This window comes from Rhododendron vialii, chromosome 1a, assembly GCF_030253575.1.
Source record: "Rhododendron vialii isolate Sample 1 chromosome 1a, ASM3025357v1".
Taxonomy (NCBI): domain Eukaryota; kingdom Viridiplantae; phylum Streptophyta; class Magnoliopsida; order Ericales; family Ericaceae; genus Rhododendron; species Rhododendron vialii.
Window position 1 is genome coordinate 42706290 of NC_080557.1, and position 13072 is coordinate 42719361.

Consider the following 13072-nt stretch of genomic DNA (forward strand, 5'->3'; position numbering starts at 1 on the left):
AAGCAATAGAGAGCATATCCATCAGAACCAAGCCACCGAATGAATCTAGTCCACATAATTTTAATTTCTGGTTCATTCCAAAAATAAGTTGAATTCGATGGGCAAAGTTCTTTATATTTTTGGTACGCGACCTTTTTCTTGGAAAAGTCTTCATGTTCTTATCAAGATACCTCACATTCTACCCACAAAATTAATTTGGTCAGTAAAGATGCCTCACATTCTACCCGCAAGATTAATTTGGTCATACAAGATACCTCACATTCTACGCACGAGATTAATTTGGTCTACTGAGCGCAGAGTAGTTGTAGTGCCTTTGTCAAGTATTTCATGCCATGGAAAGGTATTGAATACCTGTTTTTTCCCCACCTGCCCTGCCTCACTATCAGTCTAGTAAAGTGGAACCTTGAAAGCAAAACCAGGTGCAAGTTTTGTATTATTTTATTTTATTTTTTGAATAATATGAAATGACTGACCAAAACGAATCAAGCTTCACAAACCCGACATTAGAATCATCGCTCCCCAAGTGATCCCAATTCCATCTCTGGAACGGAGATGATCCTGGTTTGTTCGTCAAGTAGTCTTCATTCAGCTTATGGGTTTTTTTTAATTTTTTGGTTTTTGTGGGGTCTTCCATTACCAACCTCTATCAAAGGAGAATGACCTGCTGCCCACTATGGAAAAGTCTTGACGGTGAAGTCATCATCCAGAAACAAGCTTCGTTTTCTTTAGCTGACGTGCCGGCACGCCACTATGAAACGTTGTTTGACTCCCCAAATCCCCGTTTTACACTTGGAAGGAGACCCTGATGTTTAATGACAAAGAAGAATCTAGCTTCAGACAAAACTAAGCATCCATTGCTGCGAGCAAGAAGCTCTTCCCCAGATTAGTAAATGACTTCCACACCAGCATCAGTTTTTTTTCTGATCCTCCTGGTTTTTTGCTTGAATCCCCTAGCCATGGCTGAAGATGAAAACCAGTTTGTGTACAATGGCTTCGATGGAGCCAATCTTCACCTTGATGGAGCGAAAATGACCTGCTGCCCACTATGGAAAAGTCTTGACGGTGAAGTCATCATCCAGAAAAGCTTCGTTTACTTTAGCTGACGTGCTGGCACGCCACTATGAAACGTTGTTTGACTCCCCAAATCCCCGTTTTACACTTGGAAGGAGACCCTGATGTTTAATGACAAAGAAGAATCTAGCTTCAGACAAAACTAAGCATCCATTGCTGCAAGCAAGAAGCTCTTCCCCAGATTAGTAAATGACTTCCACACCAGCATCAGTTTTTTTTCTGATCCTCCTGGTTTTTTGCTTGAATCCCCTAGCCATGGCTGAAGATGAAAACCAGTTCGTGTACAATGGCTTCGATGGAGCCAATCTTCACCTTGATGGAGCGAAAATCCATTCCAATGGTCTTTTGCAGCTAACCAACACTTCAAAGCAACAAATCGGTCGTGCTTTCTACCAGCTTCCAATAAGATTTGACACATCTTCGTCCAGGTTAGGCCAAGATCTTTCATTTTCCACCCATTTTGTGTTTGCGATTGTTCCTGAGATAACAAATCTCAGTTGTTGTGGAATGGCCTTTGCGATCTCCCCATCTACGGACTTCACCGGAGCCCTAGGAAACCAGTATTTTGGGCTCCTCAACACTTCTAGCAATGGGCTCCCTTCCAACCATCTATTGGCAATTGAGCTTGATACCCTTACAAATCCTGAATTCAATGATACAAACGATAACCATGTTGGAATTGATATTAACAGCTTAGTATCAAATGTATCTGCTACCGTCATGTATTACTCCAATAGGGAACGAATAAATCGGAGCTTGCAGCTTGTAAGTGGGAGTCCAATGCACGTTTGGATAGATTATGATGGGTTTGAGAATGTACTCAATGTTACACTAGCTCCTATTAGAAGCCCAAAACCAGATCAGTCTCTTCTGTCAACACACATCAATCTTTCTTCAATTCTGTTGGATTCCATGTATGTTGGTTTCTCCGCTGCTACGGGATTAGTTACAGGGAACCACTATATTCTTGGTTGGAGTTTCAATAAAAGTGGGAAAGCACAGGGCCTTGAAATTTCAAAGCTTCCTTCACTTCCTCGTCAAAGAAAAACTGGTCTAGGAATTTCAGGTCTAGGAATTACAGTGTCAGTGACAATAGTAGTCATTGGGCTGACTATCACAATTGCAGGGACATTTTACGTGTTGAGGAGGAAAAAGTATCAAGAAGTACGTGAAGATTGGGAGAGGGAATATGGCCCTCATAGGTTTTCCTATAAGGATCTCTTCAAAGCTACTAGAGGTTTCATAGACGAAGAGCTTCTTGGAGCAGGAGGTTTTGGAAAGGTTTATAGAGGAGTACTTAAATCTTCAAAGGAACAAGTTGCAATCAAGAAAGTCTCCCATGATTCAAAACAAGGGCTGAGGGAGTTCGTGGCTGAAATTGTTAGCATGGGAAGGCTAAGGCACAGGAACTTGGTGCAGCTCCTTGGCTATAGCAGGCGGAAGGGAGAGCTGCTCTTGGTCTATGATTATATGCCAAACGGAAGCCTTGACAAGCTCTTATTTAGCAATGAAAAGCCCGTCCTCAACTGGGAACAACGTTATCGTATCATCAGAGGAGTAGCATCCGCCCTTCTGTATCTGCACGAAGAATGGGACCAAGTTGTTCTTCACAGAGACGTGAAGGCTAGTAATGTTCTATTGGACGCTGATCTAAACGGAAGGCTAGGGGATTTCGGTCTTGCTAAATTATACGATCATGGAGAAAACCCAGAAACAACCCATGTGGTGGGGACAGTTGGGTACCTTGCACCAGAGCTTACTAGAACCGGAAAGGCAACGACTAGCACTGATGTGTTTGCCTTCGGTGCATTTATACTCGAAGTAGCTTGTGGAAGGAGGCCCATACAGCTACTACAGTCACCTGAAAAGGTGGTTTTGGTTGATTGGGTTTTCGAAAAGTGGAAGGAGGGAGCGATTCTCGTGACAAGTGATCCTAGATTGGGAGGAGATTATTTGGAGGAGGAAATGGAGTTGGTTTTGAAATTAGGCCTGCTTTGCTCAAAGTTTAATGCAATGACAAGACCTAGCATGCGGCAAGTGATGCAATACCTCAATGGAGATGCCCTATTGCCGGAGCTAATTCATGATAGCACAGGTATTGGTACAATAGGTCTAGGTAATGAAGCATCTTCTGAATTTGTGATGTCATTTCCAACATCCACTGTGAAGTCTTCTACTGACTCCCTATCTGCCACAGAGTCAATTCTCAATAGCGGTAGGTAAATTTGAAAGTTTCCAGTCCCTTGGATAATGCTGGATCATGTTTTTTCTTTGAGGAAAGGCAAGAAGTGTTAGTATGTTAGTCTGAGTTCTTATGGTGGGGCTTGGGAGTCTTTTTAGGTTTTGAGTCTTGGTGGTAGGTTGGGGCTTGGGTTGTTGTGAGGGCTTTTTGCTTAATGGGTCTGTTGTTTTTTTGGCTTTTCTGATTTGTTTTTTCCTTTTTTTTTCTTTTTCCTGGGGATGTTATGTTGGTGTTGTAGAAGATGGGTTGTGAACCGTATGTTCTATAATCTGTGGGCAGCCCATGTCCATTTGGTCATCTGCATCACCTCTAGTCACTTCATGACTTCAGCTGTTAAGCTGGATGATGGTGCAACGCTTTGGTGGTTCCTTTACTTATGGGACCTCATTTGCAGGGATGTGCTAATGCTTCAGGTATACAGCTGGGGTTGCTGCTGCTGTTGGTATTTATTTCTGGTAAAATTTGGCTGCAGTCATTGATACCTTGTGTCCATATGCTGCTACTATTACGACCTTTGGTCATGCTGCAACTGACATAGAGGCATTCCTTTTGGAGGATCTGAGCGCTAAGTCAGTGGAGCAATATCCTATATACCAAATGCTATTTTAATCTTTTGGAGTTTTGGCTCAATGAAGATATCAATTCTGCAATTGGGACAACGACCTTGGTCTACTATTTGGACAAGGATTTGGGCATGTTTCTGTTTGCAAAATGGAAAATGGCAGTTGTGTTACACTTTGTCTTTTTTTTTTTCTCAGCTTGTCAGGTTGAATGCTCGCCAACCTTGTAGCTCTTTTGGAGCGGGTATGGCATATGATTGTTGTGTGGGTAGGGTGCCAACATAGTTCGGATGTTAGCATTGTGATGTCGTTTCGATCCCGTTTCCTTATCCTTTGTAATGTTTCTTTTGGTCATAATAAAATATTTTTCTTCGTAGTTCTAAAAAGAAAATGTTAGTGGGAGTTAGAGGAGTTGAACCCAAAACTGATGAACTTGAAACAAGCACCCAAACACTCTAGCTAGTTTGCATGTATGTGGATTGACTCTGTAAACAGGGATTACAGGTATAGTTGTCGGCTCAAATAATGGATTCCATGTATGTGTAAATTGTTTCTCTCTTTTCATGACATTATAATTCCTAAAAAGTGTCTCATGTAGTATTTGTTGTTATAAATTGCCCTTTTTCCCACTGAAATGCAACACTATTAGACCGGAAATGTTGAAGACAGAATTAGGTTTAGGTTTAAGTTGAAAATATGGGGCATTCGAGAGTGGATTAAGCTTTTTAGTTGGGTGTCTATGATAAAGAAAATTGTGGCCAAAGTATATACAAAAATTAATTGGTAATTTAAAAATTACTGTAGTTAAGAAAATGGTTTTAGAAGGTAATTGAGGAAGAGAGCCAAATTTTGGCTTTGCCACCACTGGAGTAGTTTGGCCAAATTATGGCCAAAAAAAAATAAAAAATGTTGTATCCTACCAAAATTTGGCTTTGGCACCCAAAAATGGTTACAACAACTGGAGATGGTCCAAAGGAGACATAAGTACACCAAAATTCGGTTATGCAGATAGTGGGAGATATGTGCAGGTTCTATTTTGGTAGATCTAATCTTGTGTTTAGGTGTTCAGTTGGCGAACAATGAGCAGAATGCACAGCTCTCCATCATGTTGCAGACCAATACACTTGGTCCCAGAAAAGTTGGTTCATTTCTTTTCCAAATTGCGTCCCAGTTGAATTAACCACTACAAACGTTTCAACAATGGCTTGACAGGAAGATGAGACTTCTATGTTCAAAACAAGTCTTCATACCAAGAATGTTGAAATACAGCTTTAGACAACCTCTCCAAAATAATGAACACTGAACAACATTGGCTACATCATCTGCTGCTAGGAGGGGTTTAAGCCCAATTGCTCCACAAGTAAATGAGAGTTTTGTATTCAAAACAAATTTTCATAGCCAGAAGGCATAATAGAAAACTACACAACCCCAATCCAATAATGAACACAAACAACATTGTTAAAATCATCTAATTGCTAGCTATTAACTTCTTGCATCTTGGTAGCTTTAACTTCTAGTAAATGCAGTAAAAATGAAACTAGTATATCCCCTTTTGTCAGATTCTTTCATCAACAAAGAAGCTTGACTTCTTTATATCATAACAACGCAAGAAGCTGCTCAGACCAGGAAAAATGGCATATTCATAGTCTTCCAACCCCACAAACACCAGAAGAGGTATAAAAACAACATAATTCATCATAAATTAACGAAAAATTCCCCAAGTATTCAAGTAAATGGAAAAACACATTCCATCAGAGATAATCAAGTTCCAGAACTCCCTTAGTAGAGATCCATTTAGTGCCAAAAAAGGCACACCCTTTATGTACAACTGGCCAACCACGGATCCTCTCTCGAACTCTCCGGTCATTTCATTCTCTTCTTGCAATCTCACTTAAGTAATAATGGTAAAAGATACAAAAACGAAAAGTAAAAGAACAAAACACCCGGTGGAACTCCAGATTTGCTCTCCGACAGCAACTGAGATTTTTTCCTTACAAAATCAGAAATCAAACTCTCCAGTTGCCTGAAAAGAAAGCATCATGATAGGAGAACCTTCAAGTTGGAGGTTAAAATGAAAACAGAACAAATGACCAATCAATTGTAGTAACCAAACACACCTTATTAAAGAGAATGTCTTTGTTGTTTATGTGCATAATGCCATCCTTCAGAGTGCATTTCCACCTGCTCTTGGTCCGGGTAACCTACCCGCATAAATGCAGTATGTTAAGGCTGTTTTCAAGGGTGAACATGATTATCAGATAAGGAATTTCACTACATCCTAAAAGAACAACAACAATACCTTGTCAAACTGAGCCAAAACTAAATGCTGCGTGTTTAGCTCCTCTCCCTGGTCCACATCATCATAGTCATCATCATCATTTTCATTCAAGGGTTCGTCGTCGTCATCGTCATCTCCAATATCATTCTGAGAGATGACAGCAGGCGTAGCTACTTGATCTAAAAGATGAAAATAATAATTAACTTCACATCCAAGCGAAAGCATTTACCAAGAAAAGAAGAAACAAGTCAAATGGAGAAAACCCAACAAGAAGTCAAAGTTACAGTCCAAACATCATAAGTTTACCATATGGAGCTGGTGTGTTCACTATATTGTAGTCTTCATTGACAACTCCTTGATAATTGTATATCTGTAGAACAAAAGATTTTAGTCAGTTTACAAAAGCAACAGCTGGTGAATTTGTCACATTTCATGTATCCCTATGAAGGAAAAGATAATGTCATGTATTATGTATCCCCATTCCACATGAAGGAGGAATCTACACACATCATTACGTAAGGTAACGGAAAACCCGAACAATACAAAAGATCAACCTTTACTTGGAGAAACAATCATCTTATGCATGCACTTTTGCATTGTTATGGATGCCTAAGAGTCTAAGACCCAAACCATTCAAGCTTGCCTCTTTCAACCTCTCAGGATCAGTTATTTTTACCGAGGTATTGTAACATTTTATGACAATTACATTTACACCACCACCATTGGACATTTACTAGCTCTAGCCTGCAACACACACAAGGGTGTTCAGGCATAACAAGTCTCCAATCTATAAATGAAGGCCCCATTAAAACTGCATCCTTTAGTAGATTTATGATGATGAAAACATTCATAAATACATGCAGCCAAGGTTGGAAAAAAAAAAAAAAAAAAGAGAGCAGAAGGTGATAATAGGCATCGTACCCTTGTGCTTCTGCAAAATTTTACCATGAAAAAAGATTAGTTCTACAAGTTTTCAATTAGGTTTCGGAATTAGAACAGGATGCCATGTCAACAAGTAGGTGTTAGGAACACACAGATTTTGAAATATCCAATGTCCAAGACAGCAGTCCGCACCAGCCTCCGGTGAGTCCATCGACGCAAAAATACAAATATAGGGTCTTTATGGTTCTCCACCTTTAGCTAACATAATATATCTACCACTCATGAGTGTTAAGCATAAAAATACTAGTGCATGATGCGAACACATGCACACCCATGTAAAAGTTTCCAAGCAAATCATCTTATATCATGCATACTCCTGGAACAGACATAGGCTAACACTTACATTAGGTGTAGAAAGCACATCATCATAAGGATCAGGAATTGGCCCATCCAATTGAGAAATCCTCGAAGATGACCACACCCATTGGTTCCCAGCAGCGACAATGTCATGTCCAGTACTGCCCCCTTGGCTTCCCTGAGTAACAACCATAAGATTACTAAAGAAACACTTATCATGTACAGAAAATAACATAAAACCAAGGTGGCCTAAAAATTTATTAGTGATGCAAGGACAAAGGATATTCTGCCATAAACAGACAAAGAATGTATACCAAGCGCTACATGAATATATTCCAAGTTTCAGATTCTGTGTTTTAAATTAAAAAAGAATCAAGGAGTTTGTCAAAACGCGTGCGCGTGCGAACATATTACACCCCAATTTTCCTGAAGATGACCATCTTTCTCATACTGCTTATAGTCAGGAGACACCCAAATAAATCTTATCGTTATTCAAATAATATATTCTAACTGCACTTCAAGCATAGAACCAGAATTTGCTGTTCTCGTACAACACTTACAGCACGACCCACAAACCCTTTCAGAGCTACGTAGTAAGAAACAAGACACCATGTGAATGATATCTCTCATATGTTCGTGAACGTGGTAGCTTAGCCTTCTATCCCCAGTGAAACCACATTGATCCTATCTCATTTTGGATCAGGAGATACTTCCTGTAGCACCCGCAAATGACAAACGAACTGGATCAAAAGAATCAACCATCCAAAAGGTCGGATTCATTGCATCACATTCACCTAAATTTACCATCTCAATTGTAGATTCCACATTAACAAACTTGAAATGAAGTTACTTTCCCCAAACTTGCAATGTGTTTATGTTTTCTCGGTGATTGATCAACAACTCTGTCTGCGTAAAAAAATACAAAGAAAATATGCATTAGGACTAAGCTATTACGAATCGAGCCCAACAATTTCTCTCGGTTATCTGACAACCTCCCCCACTTGCAAACCCCACTTTTGTACCTGGAGATGCAAACATCTAGACATAGAGAAACGTCACCCAATAAGAACAAAAGAACTATCCAAAGAGCAATCAAATTCATATTGAGAAACTTGAACCCGATTTTTCTCAAAGAAATCAAGCTACAATATGTCAATAACATGTTAAATCACAGTTCAGTGTCAAAAGCCTAAGTTATTCGGAAATGGGCCACAATGACTGGGGAACTATCTATACATCGCAGTCGGGAGTGACAACAATCGACACATATACGGCACCTTCTTAGTAGCCTTCATACTTCTCAGTATCTTCTAGCGCGAGTCGTGACACATTGTCGCACACTCCACTATTTAGGGCCAGAAAAGTCAACTTGGCAATTTCCCTTGGGCCTAGTGAGGATTTTCTCGAGCTAGAAGTGTCCTATCTTGGTTGCATGCCTTTATTGCTTTCCACAAGTGATCTACTAAGAGAATTATGAGGTTTAATTATCTCTGCTGGGTAAGTTTGCTTCTACATAATTTCTCCATATAAACTTCCATGTGGTTTAGTTTGCACTCAATTTTCTATTTTTTGGAGACTACTTTTTGCTTGATTAACTGGTAAGTTTGACCTTTCACGTAGAGGCCTCCATTAAAGGACGAAATCAGCCAGTCAGTGAAGTCCCGAGCTGAATTATGACGAGACAACCAGAAAACCCACTTACATTTTTTAGTCCAAGAGGGTTCCTGGTTTGGTAGGAGTAGTTAAAAGAGAGTGCTAGCTGGTCAGATTATTGGAAATAAATTCTTTCTTTCTTATTAAGGGAACCAAGATGATGAACTAGAATAAGTCATCAACAAAGACACATGTAAATGCGAAGATGAAGCTCCACCTGAAAATCATCTGACATGGCATCTCCAGCTCCATCCTGCTGTGGTATATATCCACTGCCACCACGATATTGTGAAGCCAATTCATCGCGTTTCCGCTTCCCAGAAGACATCATGAAGAAATCCTAGAAATTTCTCCAACATTTAGTAAAATTACCAAGTACATCTGTAAAATTAAATATCTTTCTAAAATGAGCGACTGTGTAAGAGACAGTGACCTCATTCGACATCATTTTGAACTTCATCAAGAGAAAGAAAATACTCCTACTAAGTAAAGCAACTGATGTGTGGAAGCATGCTTGTAATATTTTCTACTATCTAGTTTAGCACCAAATTCAGGATGCATGAAGTATCTGATTGCCCAAATTTCTGGAACAAAGAGAAACATGGAGCCGCATGCGCACTTACATCAAGATCTAAAAATAAAGAATAGGAGTATAAAGTGGAGTAGGAGACCACTTTTCATTCGCTTGATAGTCACATAAACTAGAAACCTAAAAAATATCGCTCAAAAACTCTATTCATTTACTGCACTCAATTGCAACTTGTTGCACAGTTTTGGGTAGAACTCAACCCCTAAAACTAAGTCAAGAAGAGAGGGTGCCCTCACACATATATACTTCATATTACTTTGGTACCCAAGTGATGTGGGACTTCGCTTTACACCCTCCCTCATGCATAGCATGCTCACTCATTAGCACCAGTCACGTGCAGGCCAAAGACACGCACCCTACCCATCTCTGGCACCTAGCTCTGATACCATGTTACACGAGCTTGGGTAGAACTCAACCCCAAAAGTTAGCTCATGAAGTGAGGGTGCCCTCACGTTTATATACTCCATATTACTTTGGTAACTAGACGATGTGGGACTTCGCTTCACACAACTAACCTCAAACCATTCCCTATATCAACTCAATCAGGCACTCTAAGGCCGCATTAGGGAGCATGAAGATATAGGAAGTCCTGCCCTCAATATTTTTGAATCACAATTCACCTCTCAACTATTTCATTGCCTTCTGGGTACTGATTATATTCTTTAGACGTGACATTCTGCGACACTGGCACTCTTTGGGACGTCTGTATCAGCATTCACTACATCTTCTTCACATGCTTTGAACACCAAGGATGAAACTCTTTGTCAAATGTTGTGCTATAACATTTCAAGGATTGTGCCTACAAATTTGAGGAAGCGTGCTCTCTTAACTTTCCCGCAATAGTTGAAGATTGTCTAGTGTTAACATCTTTCAGGGCTTGTACGACAATAAGTTTGTGGTACCACACACATAGTCCTTTTAACTCAGTGGATCAGATTAACTGTATAATTTATCCGGTTGCTAGTTGCAACCACCTTTCAACATAAAATGAGAACTTCCCGCAAGCACCCTGAAATTTCAAGAGAGGGAACCCTCAAGATAAACGATGCAAAATCAGGCCCCAAAGACTCCTAAATTACAAATTGTAACCTAAATAAGAGTCAAAACTTGGCAAATCGCAATATCAAATATGCATAACGAATGTATAATCACCTGCATAGTGGGTTGATGAGGTGTTCCCCTGTCCAGCTCTTCCCGCCCTTCCACATAAGCTAGAAAGATAAAAATAATAAATGCCAAAACATTGGAGGTTTGGCACAAATGGTGCACCAGTTCTCAAAATACATACCAACATTAACATCAAGAGGGGGCCTTTGATTCATCCAAGCAGAGGGTGGTTGCTGCAGAATGCAAGAAAGTAATTCAGTCCACACCAAGCTTAAGTAGCAATCAGAAAAAGAGTATCATTCACAAGTGAATGACATTTATGCTTTGGAAACATAATGCACGGATCTCAAACGAGTAAGGAAAAGGATGTGAACCAAAAGTTTGCACTATAAAAAGTTTGTCAGCAAATACCATGTATGGGCTAGGCCTCCCAGGTTTCATCTCAGGTACACCAGAATCAATTAAAGAAGGATAGTCCCCGGGGGAGATGGGGGTGCCAGCCGTAGACATGTTGTACATTGAGCTATCTGCAGTTCCCGGTAGAGGCGTTTGAGCAGTTCCAGGGAGAGGCGTTTGCGCAGTTCCTGGTAGAGGCGTTCGCATTGGAGTTTCTAAAGGTGTCTGCATATACCACTCCATATAAGACATTAACCGTTGAATTTTAAATGTGCAATGAGAGCGTTAATATATCACCATTTTTTTTAGGGAATTGATTTTGGCACTCCCCTTTGGGAGTGCGGTTATCAATTTGGGGAGTGATTTGGGAGTGCCAAAATCACTCCCCTTTTTTTAAACCACAAAGGTGGTAGGATATGCTTGTTCACTAATATTCTCAATCCATGAGTCATTTTCAAAGATGACCCAATCACAACTGCCCAACTAAAACTGTTCTAAATATCCACCGATACATAAAATTTCTCATTCGCGATATAACACAAATGCAAAAGAAACTCACTGGAGGAAATAGTATCTCAGCTGTGGGAGTTTCATACTCCTCAGTCCCTTCATAGGGCACATTAAGATCATGTACAGGGGTGATAGGACCTCCCGGTGTTGGCCTCTGTAACGACCTCTCTATCGGTCCCAGTATAGCACCAGCTTGCATCATCTTCAATTCCCATATCTATTCATCCACCAAAAAATCCCCAAACTTTAGGGTTACACTACAGCCCTAAGAGCAGATCCATAAAACCACAATTCAAAACCCTAAACATACCAGCTCAATAACATCAACGTTATCCACTAAACAAGACTAGCAATTAATGAAACCCTAAAAAGGAATCAATTAAGTGGCACATAAGAAAATATGACCACAAAGATCGAGAAAGTACTCCTTGAAGTTCGTTGAGAACGGACTCGCCGGGTCCGCCGTTGTTGAGGAACTCCTCTCGGACCTTATTGATGACGTCTTCGATGACGTGGACGTAGACGCCGCTGGTCGAGGAAGTGGCCATTTTTGTCCCGATTAGCTGTGTATATATACCTCAAAGACAATCCAAACCAAATCGAATGGACGGTGATAGATCTATCGGAGATTGGCGATGGATGTGGGTATGGGATTTACGGTGGGGGGTGGAGGTTGAGGAGTGAGAGAGCTAGAGAGATAGAGAGAGAGGGAGAGACGGCGGAGGGAGAGATTGGGGGGATGGGGAGGAGAGAGAGGGAGGAGAGAGAGGGGAGGGGGAAGGCGGACTAGAAAGGAGAATAAAGAGTGGAATATAAATAGGTTTTGGGTCCGTTTATAATTCGCGGTGCTACGTGTCAAGATCTGCGAGGTTGTGTTCCCTGCCTGAGTTTTGGGTAAGGTTATGTCGGGAAAGGGAGTGGATGATGAGGAGCTGGGATCCACTGTGGCCTCATTCACGTCATCACATTTTTATTATAGATTTAACACATCTCTTATATTCACGTGGACCTAAGGCCCACGTTAGTATAAAAGAAGTTTAATTGAATATTTGCTTCAAATATGATATTCCTTCTGTCATAAAAATGATAGTTTTTGAAATTTATGTTATTTTTTATTACTTATATTTTTTAATTTATAATTTTTTCATGAGTTTAAAATTTTTGTGAAGTAAAACTAATCAAGAACTATCAAACAAGATTCATATAGTATATTTTTTGAAATTCGTATTAAAAGATATAAAGAATTAAAATTGACACAAATATCAAAAATTGTCATTCAATATGAAATTGAGAGAATATGTACCAATCATTTTTGTTTATTTTCATGAGTTGTTGATATGATGTTGGATGAAGGAATGAGATATCCTAAAGCACTGTAAAGTCCCAGAGGGAATCGATGAATGGGGCTACCGATTAAAAATTAAACC

The 13072-nt window shown here is 40.0% G+C and overlaps 2 protein-coding genes across 2 annotated transcripts; one reads left to right on the top strand and one right to left on the bottom strand.

The window, feature by feature from the left end:
* Window positions 1-468: 468 nt before the first annotated feature.
* On the top strand, window positions 469-4264 carry LOC131316695 (L-type lectin-domain containing receptor kinase SIT2-like). The gene has a single exon (XM_058346133.1). The coding sequence runs from the start codon at window positions 1261-1263 to the stop codon at window positions 3292-3294; it is 2034 nt and encodes a 677-aa protein (XP_058202116.1). The 5' UTR covers window positions 469-1260; the 3' UTR covers window positions 3295-4264.
* A 1284-nt stretch (window positions 4265-5548) lies between these two features.
* On the bottom strand, window positions 5549-12447 carry LOC131316703 (transcription initiation factor IIA large subunit-like). Its single transcript, XM_058346142.1, has 11 exons — window positions 12071-12447; window positions 11695-11862; window positions 11151-11360; window positions 10921-10972; window positions 10785-10843; window positions 9261-9383; window positions 7437-7568; window positions 6458-6521; window positions 6173-6330; window positions 5991-6074; window positions 5549-5896 (listed from the first exon to the last, which is right to left on the bottom strand). The coding sequence occupies exons 1-11, from the start codon at window positions 12191-12193 to the stop codon at window positions 5873-5875; spliced, it is 1197 nt and encodes a 398-aa protein (XP_058202125.1). The 5' UTR covers window positions 12194-12447; the 3' UTR covers window positions 5549-5872.
* Between the last annotated feature and the right edge of the window lie 625 nt (window positions 12448-13072).

Coding starts and splice junctions, on each gene's coding strand:
- LOC131316695 (XM_058346133.1), top strand. CDS start 1,261: ATGACTTCCACACCAGCATCAGTTTTTTTTCTGATCCTCCTGGTTTTT.
- LOC131316703 (XM_058346142.1), bottom strand. CDS start 12,193: ATGGCCACTTCCTCGACCAGCGGCGTCTACGTCCACGTCATCGAAGAC. Junction 11,361..11,694: donor CTGAGATACTATTTCCTCCA/GTGAGTTTCTTT, acceptor TGGTATATGCAG/ACACCTTTAGAAACTCCAAT. Junction 7,569..9,260: donor CCATGTCAGATGATTTTCAG/GTGGAGCTTCAT, acceptor GTTGTTACTCAG/GGAAGCCAAGGGGGCAGTAC.